General features: G+C 36.3%; 1 protein-coding gene across 8 annotated transcripts in view; it reads left to right on the top strand.

Moving 5' to 3' along the window:
• Positions 1–25,158, top strand: part of ATRNL1 (attractin like 1) — a 585,672-nt gene that overhangs the window by 85,287 nt on the left and 475,227 nt on the right. For all 8 annotated transcript variants that reach the window (XR_012764307.1, XR_012764308.1, XM_075423811.1 and 5 more), the window contains exons 3-7: positions 719–832; positions 3,006–3,134; positions 6,326–6,534; positions 19,058–19,232; positions 20,210–20,297. Coding sequence is in view for 6 of the 8 variants with exons in the window: in XM_009934642.2 (XP_009932944.2) it covers positions 719–832; positions 3,006–3,134; positions 6,326–6,534; positions 19,058–19,232; positions 20,210–20,297 (715 nt within the window). In the remaining 2 variants the exon portion in view is untranslated. The remainder of the gene's footprint in view (positions 1–718; positions 833–3,005; positions 3,135–6,325; positions 6,535–19,057; positions 19,233–20,209; positions 20,298–25,158) is intronic.

Raw genomic sequence — 25,158 nt, forward strand, 5'->3', positions numbered from 1 at the left:
CACAAAAAAGCATGTGTTTTCCAAAGTAACAAATGGCACTCAAGCCTGTCAATAGGGGAGAAAAAAAAATGAAATAAAATCATCAGCGTGTTGTATGGAATATACCTGGGAGTCTGCTAATTTTGTCATATGAGGAAATTCCCCTTTCAGAAATCTTACAGTCCCCATCTGGATCTCTACCAAAAAGTGGTGAAATCTGAACTCCCCAGATAGGGGGGAAGCTTGTACTTGCTTGCTATTTTAAATTTACATTTTAAGTTTTTTATTTTCAGCCACGAGTACAATACTGCAATGAAGGTGTGTAGGTGGTTTTGTCTTGAAAGACTCTTTAAGCTGCATAGTCCTGAAATTACAAAGTAAAGCTAGTATATTAAACTGGGATATTTTAATTGCTCGAAATTTTTGGTTCTGAATACTGATAAAGCCTGGTGAAGTTAAGTCTCTTGTTAACTTTAGGGATTATTAGACTTGGTCTGAAGATGCTGTTTTTAAGGTTCTCTGAGATGAAGTAAGATATTTGTTTGCCCTGAATTTTTGCTATTTAACTCTTTGAAATATTTAGTTAGTACTCAAAATGTTTTAATAGTTATGCTGGTGTGATCAATTTTGTTGAAAGTTCTTTATCTTATGAGCTCAATAATTTTGTAAATAAAGTTTTACATCAATGTAAAACCAATGTAATGATTTTGTTGTTGTTGTTGTTGTTTTTTTTTCCCAGCCCAAATGCAATACTAAGATTAAGATTTAATCACTTTGCCACAGAATGTAGTTGGGACCATATGTATGTATATGATGGAGATTCAATATATGCACCTTTAATAGCTGTATTTAGGTGAGTGTCTTTATTTCCCTTTTAGTCCAAGTAGTTACATATGGACATCTTTATTTTGCAGGGAAAAAAATAACATTAGAGGATTTAATTTGTTAAATAGCTTGTTTTCTTTTGTTGATATCATGGGAATATGTATTTAAAGTTACATTAGAATAAATTGCAAAACACTACTCTTTTGGTTAGATGATCATAGCATAAATCCATTACCTGGCTTGTACTTAATGCTGACATTGCATGGAGTGTTAATGATCATAGACAGTCAATCAGTAATGTATGTTCCAGTAGGCTTTCCAATAGTGACTCCTGAGTTTCAATGAGCATTAAGTGTGGCACTGGGCAATAGTGTCAGTATCTGATCCTGCTTAAGGGAGAATTGCAATCTGTGACTCAGGCAATGTTGCACTATGTGTAAGTTACAAAAAAAAAATGGCTGCTAAATGCCTTCTACATTTCTGTACCAGGAATGAAGAGACTTGTTGAGGGCCTTTGATACAAAGGATATCTTGAGCAGTAATTTTGTAACATGTAAGCCTAGATTGTGAAACTGGACATCATTGTGACTAACTCATAGCAGGCAAAATTATCAAATTCTTCAAAGTCCTGGAGGAGAGCTCAAATTTCCTGTCAACTGAAATGATGGAATTTCTTTTTTTTTTTTTTTTTTGCTGTGGTATCATTGGCTTGTGAGAATTGCTACACAACTAAATCTTTTCAAGTTAATATGTGTTGTCTAGAATCATAGTATTTGTAGCAGGGTTTAGAAATAAACACAACATCAACAACAATAAACAAGGAGCATAACAACTAATCCTCAATAAAGACTAAATATTTGCCTTTCAAATGAGAATAAACCATTGAGGTAAAGAATTAGGTCCATGCGCTGTGTTTCCTATGTGTCTAAGAGAGAAAAAGCACGGTATATGAATTTTAACATTTGTTTCCTCCATTTCTGGACTTTACTGAAGTGTTTCAGTTGGTTTATTCCTACCCTTCCATTAAAATTTTGGAAAACATTCCAGGAAGAATTTTCTGTGCAAGTGGACTTGAGAGAAGGTGTGGGATCCTGATCTTTTAAAGTCAATAAAAGTTTTATCATGGGATATCCATTGAGTGCAAAGCTATACTAAAAAAAAAAACAAAAAACCAACAAACCAGAAACTATTTGTGTGTGTATATACACACATACTCTGCGGGGCAGAAACTTGTACTTCATTTTGTGCTGTGGAATACTGATGATACTGCTGAAGTTTAAGAAATACTAGTTGTGTAAATGATAGTGCTTTTTCCTCAGGGAACAAAGCTCAGGGCATCCCTCCTTCCTGCCCAGCTGTAGCAATTGCACCACCTTCACTCCTAATTCTCCTGAATTGTCATGTAACTACTTGTGTATTCTCCCCCTCCCAAAGTTGTATTTGTTAAATCTGTCTAGCTGTTTTTCAGGAGCCTGACTTGTAGCATGAACGGAAGGAAAGAGGAGGTTCCTCTTTATGTTAAATGTCTTTCAGTTTATTGGCTGCTAGTGTTTTCCTTAGGATTCCTGTAACTTTCAATTTATATTTGTGATGTGGCACTGTTTTATGCAGGTGATCCTTTTTCCCAGTGTTTTAATATATTGTTTTTCCTACTTCAGTCTTTGTTTAAGATTGACAACTTCTTCCTGAAGTTTTAAAAAGTATTTTATTTTCCATTGGAAATTGCCTTTTCATGGAAATTACTTAATTAGCATACTTTCCAGGTTTGAAATTCTTTAATGAGATAAAGTTCTAAAGGTGCAAATATTATGTGGAAATAGAATTCATGCTGAAAGGCAGTAAGAGTTAAGCACCTGTCTGAAGGATATATATTTTTTCCCAAGTTAAAATAATTTTTAGAAATTACACCAACAGTAAAAGTAGCCTCAGAATAATCTAAAGTGTATTTTTGCATTACTGTGTGAGGGAGGATGTCTGTTTTATTTTCCTGGAAAGCGCTACCTTACTTTGCAGAGACATGGACAAGTTTTATATATATTTTATTATTTGTTTTTTAAAAGGAATTTGAAAAATGAGATTTATGAGTTATCTTGTTTATATAATTAAAAACCAGAACAGCTAACTTCAACTCTTTTATTTTTTTTTCTCCTTCCCCTCTCCCCAAAATTGATTAAAACAATTATTCTCACTTTCTTTTCCAGTGGTCTAATAGTCCCTGAAGTGCGTGGAAATGAAACTGTTCCTGAAGTAGTTACTACATCTGGATATGCATTGCTACACTTTTTTAGTGATGCTGCTTATAACCTAACTGGATTTAACATTTTTTACTCGTAAGTGTTTGGGTGTTTTGTTTTTTTAAATAACTAATTACTTTTTTAATTAGCCAATCATTCCTTTCAGGAGAATGTCAAACCCAGGGAAAGTCTTCACCTATTGACTTTATTAATAGCATATGAGTTATGCTTAGTGCTATGTTTCTGAAACCATGGAGCTGGGGTTGTAATGAGTTGTCATTAAGGTACTAGTTTAAAAATAAAAAATAAAAAGAAAAGGAGACAAAGTATATTGTTCTGAGTGAAGCCACATGGCCTTCCAAGAGTAAGTTTTTCCTACGCCATATGGAACTAGAATGTATCCCTTTCAGTATTTATCCAACACATGTAGTTGTTATATGGAATAGAAGGAAGATTATATCTGCTGTCATGTGAATTCCCTTCTCTTGAACTAGGATCATCTGTTGCTTGATTTTTCTTGCTGAATGTACTTTTGTGGCTTTTGACACCTTCATCAAAGTCTTACTTTTATTGCTGTACCAGCCGTAAGGGTTTTATTCCCTTTCTTTTCTCTTCAGGTACTTCCCCCTCCTATTGTCCATCTCGGTCTACGTTCTGCACTCATAGTTCTTATCTGGACTGTCTGTCTTTTAGATTCTCTGATGGCAAAGTTTAGTCTGGTATAACTATGTTTGCTTTCCTGCAGTCCATTCTTCTGTGTCAGCAGCTTTAAACATACAGCCTTTTCCTCCTTATATGCACCAGCTGTTGATTGCAACTTCTGTTTCATTTGGGACATGCTTGTGACACATGATGCGATGTCTCTTGATACTGGATGATTTGATTCGAGAGGGGATTGCTTGGTCCTGTTGAACCTGTTTCTTCATGTGATAGTTTTCCCATGATTGAAGATATTCTTGTTCCTTACTTTGAATTCCTTCGGATTCTGAAATACCAATTTTTGGGATGCAGTGGCCAGCACTGCATTTCAAGTGTGGAAGCACATGTAATATTTTTGTCATGCTCTTTATTCATTTTAAATTCCTATTTGTTGCTTCTGACTGTAGCTTTACTCTTGTCAGAGGTCTTTGTTAAATTGTCTGGAAAGATTGTTCCTGTGATTTGCAGCAGTTTGCCCACCTTCTACCAGATAAAAAAATAGCTATTCAAAGTTTTGGAACCTCACTAAATATGTTGTATTGGAAATGGCAGTCTAGAAGACTAGGTATTTTTTATTTTTGTCAGTTGCCATCAGTAAAATGCAGACTTCTCTACTGTAATTAGATACATTTTAAAGTTATCCCTGAAGCTTTTATTGCGCTTTTTTGTATGTCTTGGGAGCAAATAGCAGTGTGACATGGCATTCTTAAGAAATGAGTGTATGTGCTCTGCATTCTTTTATGAATTGGTAATGTGGCACATGTTACATATCGTTACCTAATTTTTTGGAACATTTAAAATAAATGAAATAACTGCCAGTTTTTAATTTTGTTACATATGTAACTCACAAAATTTTCTGTACTCTGTTCTTCTGTTTCTTCTGTTGTGATGAATACTTTTAAAATATTTTTTTAATGCCAAAAGAAGTACTTACAATTGCTTTTTATGGCTGCCTTATTTTTTTTTCTGTCACTGATCCGTTGCACTCTACTTCTGTTACCCTCTCTCTTCCTTGGTTTAGTAACCCAAAGCAGTTTCTGATTTCATCTTTGACTTCATCTTGATGGACCACTCATGTTCCTTTATTTTGAGGAAGACAGAACACAGCATCTGTGACTAAAATGCCGGTTGCAAACAACAATAGTTATTCCAGAACTCTCCGAGTAAATTTTGTGTTCCTTGGAGTCAGGCAACCTGCTTCCAACTCTGCCAGTTCGGTTTTTCTCATTCTGTTTCAATCCTTAATGAATCCATTGCAGTAGGAATATGTCTGCTTTTAAACTGGTATCTCTGTTGCTGGAAAGACTAAACTATTCACCTTCCTGCAGAATGCTTTCCCTGTGAAGTTGGGGTAGAGGTTCCTCACAGCTGTGGTGTACAGCAGTTAATGCCATCGAGGGTTTTAATACCATGCGTGCTACTAGGCCAAACCTGTGGGACATCTGCAGTTCAGACATGGAATTTTCTTTTTTGATTGTGTAACAGAATCGGTCCTTTGAGATGTGAGTCTTTAGAAAATGAAAACACATCTTCTGACTCTCCTACTACAGCTTCGTTTCGCCAAAGGCCAGTCTTGAACGATTCCTCACAAACTTTTTCAGTTCTTCCTTCCTTCAGTACGAGCAGGGAAGGCTATGAATGGTACCCACCTCACACACCTACAGGGAGCAGTCTGCGTTATCATCAGGGGTTTGTAGTTTGTAGCAATGAGTTGTCAGAAAAGGTTTTATGTCCTTTTTGGACTTCATCAGGTGTGTACTGCCTGAGATCCATATTCTGTTTCTGAAATCTCTTAGATCTGCATACTTCAATGTCCTCCATCCCTCTCATCTCCAGGGAATTGCCTGCACTTGCAGAACCAGCTTGCATAATCTTGCAGAGTCCAATTGCCTGTGATCTCATTGTTTGGTAGGGTGTATCACAGAAATGCTAAATCCCATAGCTGTCACAGACTTTTTGCAGGCTAATCTTTCCTCTGTTTGCATCTCTGACTGCAGAGTTAAGGAGGCAAGGTTAAGGTGGACCTGTTATTAAGGATTCAAAGCATGAAGTGCTGCTTTTTGGTAGCTTCGGAATATTAACCATCTTGTGTTTTTCCAATTTTATTCTCCTTGGATGTTAGACGTTGCTGTATAGTATGGACCAAAGCCACTCAGGAAAACCCTTTAACTGTATGCCTGTTGTGGAGAGTTTAAGGGTTACTGCTCACAGTCACTTCCAGCGTGGATGATCCTAGAGATAACAAGTTTGAAGAGGATGAGGGAAGAGTACTTGTACTGGAACACACAATAATTTAGATGATGGTCCATCCAGGCAGGGCCTGTCTTTCTGCTTAATGTCAATACCTCTGAAAGTACAAGATGTTTGTGATCCCAACTGCATCACAGACTGTGTATATAAGCCTGGATGAACACCTTTTCAGCTCACTTGCATGTAAAATCATAATTAAACTTGTGTTTTATCAGTACATAGAAATTTTTCAGGAAAAAAAAGAATTACTTTAACAAATACTTTTGAAATACTGTCCGATAACAAGCCAAGCGGATGACAGTGGTTTTGTTTCCCGTATTTTACGTATTTTTTTTCAGAATTAATTCTTGTCCTAATAACTGCTCAGAACATGGAAAGTGTACAACCAGTGTGTCCGTACCAAGCCGTGTGTACTGTGAGTGTGACAAGTATTGGAAAGGAGAAGCCTGTGATATTCCATATTGTAAAGCCAACTGTGGCAGTCCAGATCATGGGTACTGTGATCTGACAGGCGAGAAGCTGTGTGTTTGCAATGATAGCTGGCAAGGTAAGATTTTGTTATCTGAAATGAAGTTAATATTTAAAATAACCGTTTTTAATGCATCCTATCTAGTATGCATATTAGCATCTTTAAAGAATAAATGTAAATTAAAAAATAATTTCTGGAGTAAATTTTTGTGTGGACCTCGATGGGTGTACTTTAATGCCATAAAAGGATCGCAGCTTTGATTCTTTCTGTCTGAAGATATTGCGGAAATATCTGACCTAAACTTTTCTTGTGGTGGGTGTTCTTCTTTTTGGATCATTAACTTGAAGAAAATAATGGCAGAGTTGTGAGCACTTCTGAAGACTAAGTTCCTCCATAACCTAATTTCCTATTGTAATGTTTAGCTAGATTTGATTTTTCTTTCCCCCTTTCTTAGTGTCACATCATCACATTGTATTTTTAGTACTTCCTAAAGTAAGTATTCACTGTCTGGTTTTTAGTTGTGTGTTTTTGTATAGCCTCTCAATGAAAAAGGAAGGTAAGCTCTTTTTTTACGATGGTACAGGACAGTCTGTGTGGACACGTATTGTGGAGTAATGGAGGTACCGTAAGCACGTGCTGTTGTTTTACTTCCAGTACCGTAAATAACTGATCTTTAATAAGTAACAGTTATTTAAGATCCTAAATGTTTAATTTGCTTACTAGATGCTAGACGTTTGTCAATTTTTTTCTTTTTATGCTTTACCACTCCGATTAGATGTCTCAGTTGGATTAACTTGCTATACATTGAAATTGCTATTCTTCTCTTAAAAGAAATGTTAAAATACCTCCAGATTACTTAGCTGATATGACCTCTTCCCGTTAGTTCCTGTCTCTACTTTTGTTTTATTGCTGTTTCTTTTTGCATGTCAAAGGAAATGACTTTTTTACTCCTATTAGCTGTCACACCCATTAGACCAAAGACACCATGAGTTTTAATACATTTCTTAATTATTAATGAAGTTGTTCATTAAAAGGCAGTCAGTGCACCCACAGAAAGGAAGTGGGTTAGCAGTATGGTTGGTGAATGGAAACAGTGCAGACTTGTTTCTGAGTCATTTAGAACCTTTCATGGTTGTTGTGCACAAAAAAAGATCCTGAAAGCTCAATCTCTGTAAGGAGGTTGTGAATAAAGTTTGCAACAAGAATATCACCCTTTTATTTGTGCATTGATTCCTTGCAATCTCAGATGACTGTGTACAAAATGAGAAGAGTTATGAATCTTTGGAAACGCTTTTTAGGCTAGACCTTCATTTAGAGTGCACAAAACTTCCTTAGAAGTTTTGAGAATGAAATAAAATTCAAACTCTAACTTCCACAGTTAGTACCTTCTTTTCATCTAGCATTTCTGTGTGTACTAGTTTCCTATTCTTTCCTACAGTGAGCAGGACTATATGCAGATAATTTGCTTCATTGTTCCTTGGGTTTTCACTGAACCTATATAGATTTCAATTTATTTATTTGTTTTTAATTCTGTGACAGATGAACTGGTGTGGATACATAATTGTTTTTCCTTACTAGATACAAAACAACACCAGACTTTCCTTAAGCTCTCTGATAGACTGCTTGCTTCTCTGTTCTATTTATTAATTTACATCTATCTATTCTGTAGTTTCTAAGCTGACAATATTTTCTACGTGGGTTATTTGCAACGCTGGAATCATAAATGTTTCTGCTTACCTTACTACTCTTGCTGTCTGCCAAGTTTTTCTTGTGCTTGGTAGTTCAAACCAAGTGGCTGAAGTAGGGTCTTGATTTCAGTGTTTTTGAAGAGAATTTTACGGCTTTTTTTTTTCTTTCACCTTTTGGGTTTTTTTTGAGTATGTTTAGTCCGTATATTAAAAAAAAATCATTGTACTGCATTGAGACGTTCAATAAACAAAATCCATGGTTCAGAACGTAAAAAGGGTATTTGATGTTTTATTAAGCATAGGGTTTCTTTTACGCTGGGGACATCTTGTGGATATTGTGGAGATAGCATCTCTGAAGAAAATGTCACATTGAGACATCTATTCTGAGAAAAGAGAATGCTGTATGCTATGGGATAGAATAATTGGTTTGAGTAAAAGGTAGGGTCCTCCAGTTACTAGATACATTTTATGGAAGGAGGATCTTGTAGATGTTTGCAGTTAGCTGTCGTAGAAGTATAGAATAATGCCGTGACAATAAAAGCTTTGAGACTTGGAAAGCAAATAATTTAATAGTAATGCTTTTATTTTGAACAAAAAGTACATTTAACAAAAATGTGCTTGTTAAATGCACTTTTTATTAACAATAAAAGTATTATTTTTAATCATGTTAATAATGTTTAATAATGTTAAATGTTTCTGAGACGGTTGGTCTTAGAAGTACTCACAGGAAGAAAATTTAGTATTTACTTGAAATCTGATTAATTTAAAATATTCAGGCAACATAAAGGAGGCTGAAGCTTTTCCTGAAGAGCGATCCCTTTTATGAGTACTACATCATATTATGCTCTCCCGTTACTGGCTAATCTGCCTGGATATTCTGAAGCAGTATGTGTTGATGCCTGGTGATACAGGCTGTGGTTGTAACTCAGGGAGGAAAACAAAAATGTCTTAAAACTACCGACTTGCTCTCTCTTTCTTTGCTAAGCACAGGTAAAAAAGAAATGGGGATTTGGCTGAGGCGTAAGCAATGTCTCTTGCACTATTTGACCATTTTAAGAAGTTGAAAAAGGTAGTTGATAGAAAGATGTTACCTTTTGGCCAATATGTGTTTACAGCTAGCAAATTCACATTGATACCAGGAACACTGTGTCTTGGATTGTCTCATGCTGTAAATGAGCAGAGAAGACTTCAAAACTGTTAACTTCTGTAATGGGTTTAAAAATTCGGGATGACTAAAAGGACTGTAAACCGTTCCACATTTTTAAAAGGGTTAAGTAGGCTATCTTTGGACGTGCTGAAAATACTGCGAACAACTATGAATGTGTTGTATGCTTTTTAAAAGTAATATTACAGGTCTTGTTGATAGACATATTGTTTGATTTCTTTAAGGAGCTTGATTTACTATCATGTAAAGGAAATAACTAGCCTGCTAATTTCTGTTTAACGGAAGGAATTAAAAAAAATATAAATACCTGTAAGATATGCAGTAGGCAAGTGCTTAATTGGAGATTTTTCCAGTGACCAATTTTTTTTCTGATATTAAACAACATTTTTATAAAAAAAACTCAGTTATTTCATATAACTTTTCCTGATATAATTTCCAGGTAAAATAAAAAGAGTCACTGTATGGTAAGTTAAGGAGGATAGTTTCATTTAAAATAGCTCTAAATCATCCAGTTCAAAGTAATAATTTAGAAAATTGTCTTAATATCACTTAATGTAAAGTGATCTGGGAACAAAGACTGCAGGCTTTGTTGGCAAAAGAAAGGCTGTCTTAGAAAGCAGCGATTGTTAGAAGACTTGCAAATCATTGTGGGTAGTAATTATGAGGAATTTTGAGTGGAGAGGAAGTGACCCCTTCTCTGTGATAGGCACTGGAGAGATAACATTGGATTATAGTGCCCAGTTTGGGGATCAGCACTTTAGGGAGGGGTGTGAATACCAGAAAGAACTCAAGTCTTTAGTTCACGCCACAAAATTGATTTGCTCTCTAGGAAACAGTCTTATGATGGGGAGATCATGGAGTTAGTGGTGACTAATACTTGGTGGGAGTCCTCACTGAGAGGTCCTGCACAGGCACAGAATAACTCCTCTTGCTTGTCCAATGTGATGTGGGGATGCTCTTGGTGCTGGTACCTTTCATACTGGCTGCAGATAGCAGAAAAAGAGTTGAAGACTCTATTGAATTTAAGAGAAACTTTATTGGTACTTTGGTCATTGAACACCAGTACTGCAAGCAAAAAGAGGATCTGCTAGGGAGCAATTGTAGAGTGCATTTACATTAGTCTTTAAGAGGATCAGCAGGGTACCCTTTGAAGCAAATTTGATCCTCCATGTGTGCTGTGTCTTGCCTTGTATCACGGGGTGGTTTGAAAACACAGAAACTGTGTTCCTTTTAGATGAAACCACACCAGAAGATGAGCTCCGGGGTTGCACGTAATGCACACCAGCCACAAACAGGCCTTCAGTCCTGGGGATCAGATCTAGTCCACAGTTAAAACACCAATAAAAGTTCTGGAATATGTGTAGTCAGCTGTTTCTCCCTGCGGATCTGCTCCTAGAAGATAGAGAAATAGCGGAAGACCAGATTCTGAAATTAAACCAATTAACTTTTAAATACGTCTATTAGCTTTTCAGGCAGCTTGAATTTTATAACATCTCTCTAGGGAAAAATGAGCCTTTATGTAAGGAGAAAAGTAAACAATGAGAGTATAAAAGGAGCGCTATGACTACTACGGTGTAAATGTCAGTATTTTTGCCTTGCTCATTACTATGGCGTTTATTCTAACAGTGTCTTGAATATGGCAGAACTGCTATGTCAATATGTGTCTATACTTGACTTAGATTATCTTGAAAGGGCTAACCAGAGTCGAGTTCATTCCCAGTGCTTCAATGGAAGGCTTTGAGGTCATACTCTTTTGTTTGACCTGCCTTATTCCGCAGTGCAGAGACTTAGCAAAGCTGTGCTTGTATGATGCTGGTTTATTGAAACTGGTGGAGAAGGTTTGAGATGTGAGCTGAGGCAGTGACAGTTAAAACGCAGCACTGGAAGAAGCTTATGTCGAATGCTGAGAGGTCTGAAATCTGAGATTTTTTGGCCTGTTGTGTCTGGATGTTCTTGAACAGTAATCATACAAGTACGTATTTGCAGAGAAGAGGAGCTATGATGTAACACTTGCTTTGAACAAGCCTCGTTTTGGACAGAAAGAAAAAAATAGAAGCAGGTGTTGTATAACTGTTCTGCCTGTGATAATGCCCTTTTTGCCTAGATTTTACTTTTCAAGTTTCCCCCTGGCCAAGTATCAATGCAGACAGAAGAAACCGCAGTTTTACAGTCTGGGAGATGTCCTGTTAAATAGTTGTGCATTAATGCTATATATATGCACATAAGAACATAAACCCAAGGAATCATTTCCTCCCCCAATTTTAAGTTAAAATGCAATTTCTGCGCCCTGTATTTGTAAATTTCACGATGTGTATTGTAGAAATGAGAATTGTCTGAGGAAATTTTGCGTAGACGGAATTCATAGGAAGGAACTCACTTAACATGAATGGTTATTTCATATGTAGTGGAAACGTGTTCTTCAGTTTTATGTTAAGATTGAATTTAATAATTTGTCAAGCATCTTTGGAGCACTTTGTGCAATTTTTAAACAAAATATAGATACTATAATTAGAAATTTAGTGTCTGAAAATGCTGTATGAGAAAATGAAATATCCTTATTGCAGAAGAGAGGACATGACAGTTAAATGAAGAGACAACTTCAATTTTAAGTACCTTTGTGGTGTCACCTGACGATTAGTGAAAGCAAGTTTAGTAGAGTCTATTAATTGATTGGATTCATCTCAATAAATAGTTGGTTGTGTTAAAGTGGTTGCTAATGCTCTCTATGTGCAATTAGGCTGAGATTTAGGAAAGTAGTCCCCTATTATTTGTGGGTTTTAATGAAAAATGTAATTAATTTAAAATAAATCTGTGGCCTTCTAAATATCTGTTTAAAATGCATGCACATAAATGTAGCAAGGTAGTACATACAAACCCTGGATTAAACTAATGAACAAATGTAATACTGTGTCCTGAACACAAGAAGGGGATAGATAGTGCTGATCTCACTGATAAGGGAAGGTACTAAATTTAGTTCCTTATCTGTAGCACCTTTATTTAAGAATAGGAAGAAAGTGGTTCAGGCAGCTCAAAACTTGTTACCTTGATTTCAGCAGTGTGTAAAGCTCTAGACCATAACTTGAGGAAAGAAGTAATTAAACATATGATGTGATTGAACAGTTGAAATGTAGATTTATTGGTGCAGTTCATACTAAAACACTTTGTAAGAAAAATGACAAGAAAATGCAATATATTTTAACTGAACCCCAGTATTTGATGATAGGAAATCACTGAAACTGAAGCAGAGACTACATAAGGGACAGTAAGGGGAACACAGCTTCTTAATTGAGGAATGTGAATGGGCATGATGAACAAGTAACTTAGGATGGAAAAGTATCAGCACTACTTAAAAACCGATCTTGGGACTGATCTCATAATTTTTATAATCTACTCATCAGACTACTCATGAAATCTGGTAGTAAAAGGTGGGAGTCACTTTAAATACGAAGGAGGATCAGAATATTTTGAAAAAAAAGGATTAATGTGTAGGGATGTAATTAATTCAGTATAAATTGTAAATTCACACATTTAGGGTTTAAGACTATTAAGAATTTGTTTTATAATCCTGAACTGAAGTGTGAAAGGTGACATGGGAGAAAACTTGCTTGTCTATCTCAATTAGAATATGGACTAATTCATGTAGTTAATTTTATACTCCACGAACTGTAGGCTGTAAAGTGTCAAGAGCGCTAGCAGCATGGTCAGTCACAGAATCTACAGTTAAACATATGACAACATTAGTACCATGTTTCGGTTTTGTTACTACACTTTCATGAATACAAATTGAAACAGGCTTAGAGGGAGAACAATTAGAATGGTCCAGGCTATGGAAGATAGTAACATAGTTTGTTTAAACTAGTAAAATGAAGAAAGGGAGGGAACAGTATTGCTGTTTATAAACATTTGTGGGGTGTGTGGGCAGACCAGCTTTTTAAGTCCAGTGATAGCAACACTGGTAGAAGAAAAATTGGGGTAAACTGGCCATCAGTACATCTAGTTTGAAAAATGGAAGGAGGCTTTTGACTATTAGAGCTGTAAAGTTTTCTAAAAGTTGCTAGCAGAGCTATTAAAGCTTGATATCCTGCTGGTGTTAGCATGGAGTGTCAGAGTCTCTAATCCAATGAATACTGTCAGCTACTGCCAATCTGACAAGTCCCTGTTTCTTTTAGAGAGTAAGAAGCAAAACATTTTTTTTTTTTTTTGTTTAATATTCAGGTGACAAATTTCATGCAGCATCTCCCAAAGACTATACTTGTCCTTAGTCACAAAAGACTAGGAAAGGTTTCCATGCAATGTGCTTCCAGTAGAGACTGCCATGGCATCAGGCCTTATTCTTCTGTACCAACCTAGCTGATCTGGAGTTGGAGACCTGAAGTCGAACAGTTAAAGGGTGCTGTCGGGCAGCAGGCACCGATAGCAGGCAGTGCAGCCCCCTTGGCTTCTCTGCTTGGACTGACCATGCAGATTGGCCAAGGCTGGATCGTTCTTGGATCTTGCGGCCGAGGAAAGAAACAGGACTGAGTAATAGCAACCAGATGGCATTTCAAGAACTGTGTCAGCTTGTGTTCGTTAGGATTTCTGACTGTTTCATTCACGGAGGAGGTTGAGTCCTGGCACAGCTTGCTACCATGCTGCTTTAGCTGGAGACCTACCCAGGATCTCTCTGCCTACCATTAAGTCTCATTTCGAGCAAGACTGTTTGCAGGAGGGGGAGATAATTACATGCCGTATGGCTGTTGCAGAGCTGTGCAATGGCAGTGTAGGGACACATGAATGCACCTACTATTAGAATGCCGGTGAGCCATTCTTGAACAACATTTATATTTTCATTTACATAGCAACTTTGTATTTTTATGTAGCTACTATCTCATTACTGTCCTGTGAGAAAGGTGATATACTGCTTGATAAAATTTCCAATAGAATTTTTACTGAAAGTATATTCAGCTATATTCTCTTTTCTGAAAAATGTCCTTCATAATCTCAAATTCTCTATCTCATGAAGATTTTGTTGGGTACTTGAGATTAGTAATATTTGGTTTATATTTGTGGTGGTTGAAAAATTATGTTAAAGCAATATTTCTCAATCAGAAGGAAAATAAAATATGAGATAAATAACAAATAGTTTATTTAGATACTTCTATGAAAAACAGGACTGTGACATTTATATTCAACACGTCAATACTTCTGTTTTTTTTCCTTGTGATCCCAAATGAAAAGATTAGGGTTGAAGACAATAGATGATGTTTTCTCATTAGGTGGAAATTGATCTTCTGACTTGAAGTACTAGAACAGATTGTTACTTTGGCAGTTCGTGAAACTCCTCAATAAATAGAAATTAGATTCCTTCTCTTGTGTGGATAAATCGCTTTTTTAAACCTCTAGAATTTTTTCCTATCTCTGAGGATAACATAATCGACTTCCAATTCAGGTTTATGAAATTGTTTGCTGTTTTTAAAGCTTTTTTCTTTTTTTTCCCACCAGTGGATTGAGTGACACATGAGGAAGATAAGAAAGAAATCCAATTTTTCATAAATGGAGAAAAATCATATTTGCCTAGATAATAATAAAACATATCTTTCATTATCTTTGTTCTGTGGCTGTAGTGCTCTCTGTTGCACGAAAGGCATGTGTTTAGTGAATGGGATGTTTCTGAACAGAAAATGTATTTACGCTGGAATAATGGTGGTGATGGTGTATATATTTAGGTAGGAAAATCTGTAAATGATGTTTGTAAGTCCTATGTTTACCTTGCCTTTATAAGGCAATAGCTACACATAAGCATTTGCTCTTTAAATGATGTTTTGGTAGAAGTCATTATTATGCTATTGCTCTGGGTTTTTTTCAACTATGTGTTCCAGTTTTGTACTGGTTGATACATACTACGATAACTCCATGAATGTTTTACACTTTCACTGAAGAGGCAGTCCTGGTCCCGCAGTCTTAATGTGTTTTGGCAGAGGCATGTGTGTGTGGGCAAGGTGAAACATATAAGGAAACACATCCAGATTAAAAGCTAACCTGGCTAAAAATAAAAGCAAGTTTCAACCTGGATGCATTCCCTCGTCTGGTTCATGGTGCAGCCATGTCAAAACTGGTGCCAGGAGCGATACTAGCTGAGGAGTAAGCAGTGAGTGGGGGCCAGGGGTGCCTCTTTTGGTGCCAGTGTCAAGTGATGTCGCTTTAATGCATGTGTGTCATGCACAGGGTACTGTGCTCTTTGAAGAAAACCTGCTGCTTTCAAGCTCCTGAGTTCAGGTGTCTCTCCTTAGAATGTGTCTGTTCTCCATGCCAGAACAAGACCTGGGTGCATGGTGTTTCTCGTCTATGTCTCACCTTTCCTGTCGTTCAGTGTAGATGAGCAATGAAGCACTGAGGTTGTAGGAAAGTTATCTGCAACATTCTTTCAATCACTGATCTTGTTAACAGTATTGTTAAGATTTTTGCATTTTGTTAACTCTGTATGCGAAGCTTTTGCTTGTCCTCACTTTCATACAGTCAATGTCATCTAAATATATTTTAGCTTTGCTGTGTGCTTTCTTGAGATTCCCTGTCTTTGGAAGTTAAATCAATCGTCATATGTTTTTTTGTGTTTTATTCTCTGTTTGCCACTAGGGGACACTGTTGACCACCACACCTCTGTGCGAGGCTGGCAGCTGTAATAAAAGACAAAAATGTGTTTTCGTTTTCTAACTGGAGGCACTCTTTTCGTGATTCTAAGCTATTCCCTGATCAAAGAATACTTAATCAATTGTTTATTTTTAAGCACTTTTAGATTCAAATTAGGTGTTTCCTCCAGTGATTTATCAAATCAGAATCTTGCTGAGGTTACAATTCTGTTCCAGTATCTATTATTAATGCTTAAGAAATAATATACTGAATTTTTCATACTCTCATTAGAGCTCATTCAAATACCATTAATCTTTTCTGGGTAGAAAGTATAATGAACAATGGGAACTGCGTGTCTCCATCATTTAACGAATGGAAGGTAATTTGGTTACAAGTGGACATCATTCTTCTATAGAGTACTAGGAAGCGTTGATTAGTGGTTACGTACAGATTATTTGCCTCGTCATTGTATATAGGAAGTAATTGTAACAAGGTGCCCCAAAAATGATAACACACATCAGAAAAATGGAGTCAGCCCCCCCCCCCATAGGTTTTAAAAGTATGAACTTGATGTAAATTAAAAATTTAGTTTTAGTGAACTTCAGCAGTACTCTCTTCTGAATGCTTGTACAGTCTCTCCTTTACCTAGTGTAAACCTTTGCATCCAGAGTCGTCTTTGTCAGGATTCCTTGCTAAGGAGATCTGATACTATTTGCATGGAGAATTTACCTCCTCTTGTTTGTTTTGAACATGGCTACTTCAAACTGCGTTTGCTAAATCTCGACTCGTGTATTCAGAGGGGCTGTAGGCTGTTCATATCCATCTTCTCTGTGTCACTTTTTTTATAGATATTTGTCATTCGCTTCCAAATTTTCTTTTTTCCATGTAAAAAAGTCCTAGCTAACTCAGTAGTTCCAATTACAGAAGCCATTCAGTTCCTTTGAACATCTGTATTACTCTTTTGTAAACGGCCTCCAGTCCTATTTTCTTATTGAGTAGGGCACACAGTTTTCAAAGCGTAGGCCAAACCACTGATTTATACAGTGGGGTAATGGTGTTCTCTGCTCCTATGATGCGCTTTTTTGACCATTGTGGGGTGTTGAGGTGATATTTTCGTGAGTTATCTTAAGATGAGACTTTACTACTGACTAGCGATGATTAGTTGAGAGACTATTTTTTTTTTAGTCAAGCTAGAATATAGCTTACATAGTTTTACCTATGTTGAATTTAAGGTGGAATTTTATTGCTCAGTCACATGGTCAGACAAGAACTTTTTCTGTGGTTCTTCAAACCTGATCTTACTCTTTCTGCCCTCCAATAATTACCTTTATTAGCAAACGTTCTTCACTGCTCATATTCTTCCGTATCATTAATGTGTATGTCGAATCCTTGTGGTCTACAGGTGACCTGCCTCCCTTTAAGTAGTGGCCATATACTCCTGCCTACTATTTCTTAGTATACCTTACAGTCAACCATTTAGCCATGCAAAAGCCTTCATTCTCTTGCTACCACAGTTGTCTTAAACGGTTTCCTTAAAATTCTTTGAGGAATTTTTTTAAAAGCGTTGTGAAAATCCATGTCAGTGTATCAATTGGATCACCTGATCTTGATATCTTTGAAGACCTTTAATAGGTTTGAAAGCCAGGCCTTCTCTTTATGGAAGCTATACTGATTTTTATGGGTAGATGGCAATTATCTATTGACTAATTCTGTCCATTGTTACAGTTTCTGCTGATTTGTCTGTTAGAAACAAAAGCATAGCAGGCCAGTAGCTTTCCAGATCTTCCTTGGAACCTTATAAAAAGTTGATGTCATGTGTGACATTTGGGATGGAGACTATTTTTCTTTGTTGGTGTGGGGTTGTTTTTTGTATGTGTTTGCTTTTTGCTTTTTGAGGTTTTTGTGTGGTGTTTTTTTCTTTCTAAGCATGTTAACACTGAGTTTCCAAAGAAGATTATACCCAGTCTGACTTCGACAGCTTTAGTTTTTAGTAATGTCCAGTAGCTTGAGGGAAGGATTTATCCCAGTCACACAGGCTGAGAGGGACATAACATTGCTTATAGTATCAGCATCAAATTACAGAAATAATTTAGCTGTCATACAGTATCTGTATGCCATCACTGGTGATAAAAATTTCAGTTCCATGACTGATAATGATTCAAGTAGAGAACATTGGTGTAAACATTGGTCTTCTAAAAATTCAGTGTTTCCCCTCTAGAAATAAAGACAGTCAGTAATGCTGTACGGTCACTGACAAGAGGCAAATAGTGCATATGCTGTCTTGTTTTTTTTTTTTAAGTTTTATTTTAGCAAAGTTCTGAAAATATTGAGATCTTAAATACCAAGATTTTAAATTTTTTCCGACATCTAGAGCATAAACTAATGATGAAGAGATCACATTTTGGTTATTACAGAACAAATGAAAAAATGTTTCTGCTATTCATGATTTTAGTAGTCATATAACTTAAAAATGACACACTTTGCTGACTTATCGTCGTTTAGCAGAAATAATTTGCTAAAATATGTTCTAAAAGAACATGTAATTGTTGGGTTTGGTATCTTTGCAGAATGAGCTATAAAATTTCAAAAAATTTAAATATTGAAAACATTCCTCTCATAAAGCATTTTACAGTGTATTTTACTTTTGAAAGACAATATAGAATGGTATGGGCAAAGGGTGAATTCTGATTCCTGATTTAAAATAGTATAATCTATATTGAAACTTAATTTACTATAACATTATTTGCTTTGATATGAGCTTACTCTGGTTAGTTCGATTGCAGTATCGTTTTTATCCAGAGGTAAAGTGCAGTGTATACTGTACTACACATTTTAGACCTAGACAGTGTCTAAAAATGTGGTGCATTATGCCATTCTTTCAATTTGTGACTCATAGAGTATGTTTTCTGAGAAGAAAGCAGAAATAGATCATTATTATTTGAGCTAATAATGCTTTCAATTTGACTGACATCCCTTGTTGTTTTTTTTCATTGAGCATCTGTTAAGCATAAAAGTGTATACTGTATTTCATCAGAATGAGCAATCCTGACATCTGTAATTAAGCCTCCCCTGTTTCTGCTTTATTGGCTTTAACATCCCTGTCTAACAGATTGTACAAATTGCGCATTTATTTACAAAACAGGTCCAGATTGTTCTTTGAACGTCCCTTCCACGGAGTCTTACTGGATTCTACCAAATGTAAAGCCCTTCAGCCCTTCCGTGGGCCGGGCTTCCCATAAGGCAGTCCTGCACGGGAAATTTATGTGGGTCATTGGTGGATACGCTTTTAACTACAGTTCATTCCAAATGGTGTTGAAGTAAGTGATTTCTCCTTTGTCATACTCTCTCTGATGTGGCTTAGGGAATCCAGATCTTACCAGGCAGGTAGCCTCTGCCCTGCAATAACTGAAGGTTTTATGTGGTTTTAGGTTCTTCATTAAAAGTGTTATTTTATGTGCTGATATTTTTCAGCTAGTACATCTGGAATGTTGTTTGCAGTTTTGATGTTAATTTACGATTATAGGAGACTTGTATTTGATGCATGCACTTAGCCTGTTGGTGCCCTGCCAGGAGGGTTAGACAGGTCATCCATATTTCACTTCTTCATATTTATCACAGTTTGTATGGTGACCTATATACATACAGGCCCTAAATGTGGTAAATGCAAGTATTGGGATATGTTTATTACCATGTTTATTCTATTTTTGTCTACCTCTTATTTTTTTCCACACCTTTGCAATCATGCAAAACAAATCCCATCATCTTCCGTAATGTCCTTTTCTATGTCTGTCATCTTATTTTTTACATCTCTTCCATCTTGTTTTTTTAATCCATTAATGGATTAATTATTAATTAAAATTTAATGGAAATTAAAATCAACTATACAGATGAGAGCATGCTCAACAATAAATTTTCAAAGTAATGCAAAAGATTGTGGCATAAACAGTTTGGTGTTTTTTTTTTTTTTTTTGTGTGTGAGTGATAGCAGTGAGCTTACAAGAAAGTTATGAAACTAGATTGCTAAGTCTGGTAGTTTTTATTACACTCCTGTTTTCTGAGATTGTTGATGGGATCCTGAAAGAGCTGCTTCTGTTTTCAGTGGTGAGCATTTAGTACGCTATCACCAGTTAGTACACTGTTGTAACAGTTAAAAGTGATCATGTTACTGCTGTGAACAGATAAACAACAGTGACATCAAGTGTGCACAGATTGCCAAATGGACGTTAGTTCAAACACACAAAAGTCCCTATTTCTCTGCAGGTAGAAAAAGTTTACTTTTCTATTTCTCTTCTAGCTACAATTTGGAAAGCAGTATATGGAACGTAGTACCTGTATCCAAAGGGCCACTCCAGAGATATGGACACACTCTTGCTTTGTATCAGGTTTGGATTCTTTCGCATCCTATTTAATTAATTTCTTTGTGTGTGCTGTTAGTGATCTTAAAATGATTCATCATGAACGTATATTTTTTTGAGGAGAACTTGATTTTTAGTCCCTAAGCATTTTGTATTAGTGTTGTCTTCAGTACTTAAATCTGTTGTACAATCTTTTCCCAAAAATTGTGCAATAGATCTAAGTCACTTATTAGCAGACCATAAACCCTCAGAGCTAAACCCGACAATAAAATGGGCTTTATATAATTGGAATTGTTGTGGTAATGTAAGGAGAACTGGGAGCTAGGGGCGACCCTACCATGGGCAGTGCCCTTGCTGACCAGGCGCCATCCCCGGGGGCTGAGCCCAGCAGGCTGGGCAAGGTGCTGGTAGCAGGGTCCTTTGACAGCCCCAGACATGGCAAGCCATGACCCAGCTTCAGGGACTAACCAGGGAGTGCAGTCAGGAGGAGAATGAGACGTAGCCAGAGACAGGACTGTAGGGAAGGCTACAACGTATGCGCAAGGGATCCATCCAGGATACAAGCTGCTTCCAGTGCAGGTCCAGGTCCATCCAGGAGGCAGGATCACAAGCAGGCAGGGACTGAGAGTCCATGGCTGAGCCCTAGGTGAGGCTAGTCAGGCTCATTAGGGCCTGTTAATGCCCTAAAGGCTGTGACAGTAAGAACAACGTTTTTATTTGTTTTATTTTTCTTGGTACGGAACCAGAGCAGTACTAAAATACAAACTGTTGTTCTATAGTGCTGTTTTACTGTAAGTTCAAATTCATGTGAACTACTGGCTGTTTTTCTTCTATGGGTGTCGTGTAGTCTACATGCTGCTTTATTGGAGGCACTTTTAAAGGCTTATTTCACTAAAAAAAAAAGAGAGAAAAAAGGATTATTTGTACTGATAGAATATAGAAACAGAAGTGTTCTTCATTAAAAAAAAATTGCCTTTTTTTAGTTTGTTAATTTATGGCTAGTGTTAGTTATGTCTCCAGAATACGAAGGAACAAAAAGAAATGCAGTGCAAAATTTAGTCTTGTACAGATGATGACAAACTTGTTAGCTGTGATGGAGAAATACGGAATTTGTATCCTGAGTTTTCGTGTTTTATTGCATAAGATGCCTCCAGTAGAGACAAGCGAAAAAGACTGTATCAAGTCAGACCAGAGTGTTCATCTAGCCCATTACATATCTTGAGTAATGGGTAATGGTGAATGCCTAACGAAGAACATAAGAAAAAAATTACGAGAATGTATAGAAGCTTCCTCAGAATACTACTCTAGTCTGTAACTGGGATTTTCTAAAATAGGGTAGTATATTGTGGAAAGATTATGAATCTGGTTTTTTGTTTTTTTTCCAAATTTTCAGACCATATACTTACTTTAATATCGATACCATCCTCTCCCTAAGAATTCCTGTGTATTTTGTGAAGAAATACCACCTTTTGGGAAACTGGTACTCGCTGGTTTAATTTTGATAATCCCTAATTCTTACACTATTTTCTATTTATTTTCTCTGTATCACTCATGATTTTCTTGAAGTTCATCATATTCTCTCTCTATCATTTCTTTTCATACTGAAAATTCCTTGCGTTTTTAATAATTGTCTAGAAGGAATCTATTTCATACCTTGGGTAACGTTGTGTCATTGCCCTTACCTCTTCTAGTTCTGCTGTATCCCTTTTGAGGCGGGGGGAATCACAGTCTGGTGTATTGGTACCTCAGATTGATGTCATAGAATTAGCAGTCTAATTTTTTCCTGTTAATTCTCGATATTATTCTAGCATTTTGAAAAGCTGCTTTTGGCTTTGAACTGTTATTCTCACAGAACTACTATAACCTTGAGATCTTATTCCAGTCAATTCAAACCCCACCACCATATGTACAGGCTTAAGATTGTTTTTTATTTGTATGCATCTCTTCATGCTTATCTATGTGAACTTTCATTTACCCTGTATTTGTCCTTGTATCGCACATTCAGTGTTATGAGATTCTCCTGCAATTCTTTGCTTTTGACCAGTTTTAGCTATTTTGAATAACATAGTATTGTCAGAAAAACATTGTCATTTTTTCCTTTCATTTCCGTGCCAGATTATTTTTGAGTATGTTGAACAAACAAATCACAGTTGTAGGTCTTTGTGGGACATGACTAATGACCTCTGTTCATTTAAGAAGTGAGCATTTTTTTTTCCCAGACTTCTCTTTATGAAATTATTTAGCCTTGTGTTATCTGCTTTGCTCATCCCAGAGCAGCTTAGTTTCTTTAAGGCATGAGGAACATTATCAACAGTCTTTTGGAAATTCCAGGTAATGGTATCAACCAGACTTCTGATTCCTTCAGGAAAATCCAATGATTTGCAAGATACAACTTGTGTTTTTAAAAGCTGTTAGACTTTTCCTCAATCTGTCTCTCTTATCCGTTTATTCACTGACTTCTGTCCCTTCTGCCTGTTGCTTTTCAGTCTCTTGGTACTGACATGTTTTGAAGGAGGGAGTTACGCAGCACGTACAGACGGGGTCAGCTGTTTTGTTATTAAATTCCTTAATAACTGATCCTGGCGACTTGTTGCTCCTTATTTTGTCAGTTTTGTTTATTTTACTATAACCTCCTTTTTAAATTTCTGCTAGGCAAATACCTGTAAAGTCTACTATGAAGAATTTGCATGGGAAAATTAACTTCATTTTGTTGCTGTGGCTTTATCTTTTCAGATACATTCTCAGAACCTTAATACATTTGAAAAATGATGTGTTAGTACTTTATATGTAATTTTGCAGGCGGCTCATTAAACTGTTTCATGGCTTGGCTGTATATATCTCTGCATTTTGATCTGCTGGAGTTTTTGAACCTGTATTTTAAAGTGTACTTTTTTTCTAACAGTCTCCATTGTCCTCCTGTTAAGTTAAGCTTTATTTATTTTGTTATTTGTAATGGGATTTTTTTTTTGAATAGGAAGCATTCAAGTGATCTGAGCAGATGTCCTAAAAATGTCTTCATATTGTCATTACAGATTTTATCCTTTTAGTTACACCTTTTAGTTTCTTTTTATGATTGGTGTCCCATTTGGATAGTGCTGCTTTTGAAGTTTAGCAAAACTGTAGGTGTAGGTGGATTTTTTGGTTTGGTGGGGTGTGTGTTTTTTTTTCTTTTTTTTTTTTTTCCTCTGACATTTGTTGCACTTCCAGAGATGTTGAATCTTTACCTGGCCTGGTTAATATTGTAGACGTGTTTTTCAGTGGTAATGTGAACTAGATTCTCTGCATGCTCTGATATCAACTCAAAAATTGCTTTTCTCGTCAGTTCCCTGATTCATTACTAGTATATTATCTGTTCTTTGAAAGGTCAGATGTTTCTGACCGGTATCTTTGGTTATTACAGTTCTTTTTCCATGTGGACGTTTTAGTTGGGAAACATTCAAGTAATGTATCATTTAGCAGTTCAGAATAAAGGCTTAAAATATCATTTAACCTTTTTATTTGACAGTGCTAATATTTTCTTGAGATATTCCAGATTAAAGGGTAGCCATTTTAGAGATCCTTTTACAAGCAAGTATTAAATATAATAGACCTGTGTTAATTCAGAGGTCTTTTTTGGATCTCAGTGAGGAAATGCAACTGTCAATATTAATGAAAGCTACGTGCAAGAGTTTTGTGAAGAAGCTGTTTCTGTTGTCAAAGGCACATGTTAATTAGTAATTAGAATTCACTAATAACAAACACAGCAGTTCTCATGTCAAATAATTGATATGTTGCTTGTGCTAGTGATTATGTCAAGTGTCAAAAATTACATGGGTCCAAAGGAGCTGATCAAGTAGGCTGAAACAATTGTAAGTAAAAAAGTACATCCTTTTGAAATAAGTTCTTAAATTAACTTGTTAGGATAAACTTTTGATATTTTTCCTTTCAGGTATTCAGTCACTTGAAAGAACAAAAATAATTTAGTGTGAAGAGTAGTAGAATGTAATACCTAGAGATGGCAGCTTTGAGCTGTGTACTAGTCATTGTGTAACGTTTCCTTTATAGCTCAGAGAAAAAATATCCACAAAGAAGAAATTAGATTAAGTTTTTGACTTGAGCTCCTGAGATTTCAAAGCCTAGCACTGGACTGGAGTGAGAGCACGGAGGTAGTATGCCTGATTGTGGTGCAAGGTAAATTGAAGCTATATAATTGACTCTGTGGAGAATGAAATAAGTTACTGTGCCCGTTTCCCTCAGAAAGCTTCTTTAGTTAAAATTGAAGTACTATACTTCTTTACTCTGAAGAAAAAAGATCAGAAGACTCCCACTGATGTATAGTTATAACAAGTGACTGAGACATTTTATGCATTTATAGAAGAGAGAGTATATAAGTGTTCTTGCTTTTAGACCAACTAAGCTGTTGGGTAGTATTACCTTCAGTGCCTCTTCAGACTGGTGATTGGAAAGGTGCTACCTGTATCTGTTAGCAATTGGTTCTCCTGTACCTCAGAGATTATACGTAGTTCCTGGCATCTTGATACTGAAAAATGTCAACATACTTTGAAATAATTCATATAAGAAAGAGGTTTATAAAGAGACTGGGGGAAATGGCTTGTGAGGTTTTTAAAGTAGGTATGTATAGCTTTGCTAAACAGTGACTAAACAGGGAGTTAGTAGACTGAAAAATACTAGATCCCTGGAATAAAGTAAAAACAGAGCTGCATACGGGGTGAGTATATGGTCACTGCTGGGAGTGTGCTGGGTAGTGAGCTTGTGGTTGTGTCACAGAATTCGACCTAGTAATTAAACTGTTGGTAGTAGTCTTTAGGACAGTGGACGGCTGACTGTGCATTGAGATTTGTTTCCTTTGAGACTGACAATAGTAATGAAGCAAACAGGCAGGCTGACG

Source organism: Opisthocomus hoazin, chromosome 6 (genome assembly GCF_030867145.1).
Source record: "Opisthocomus hoazin isolate bOpiHoa1 chromosome 6, bOpiHoa1.hap1, whole genome shotgun sequence".
NCBI classification, from domain to species: domain Eukaryota; kingdom Metazoa; phylum Chordata; class Aves; order Opisthocomiformes; family Opisthocomidae; genus Opisthocomus; species Opisthocomus hoazin.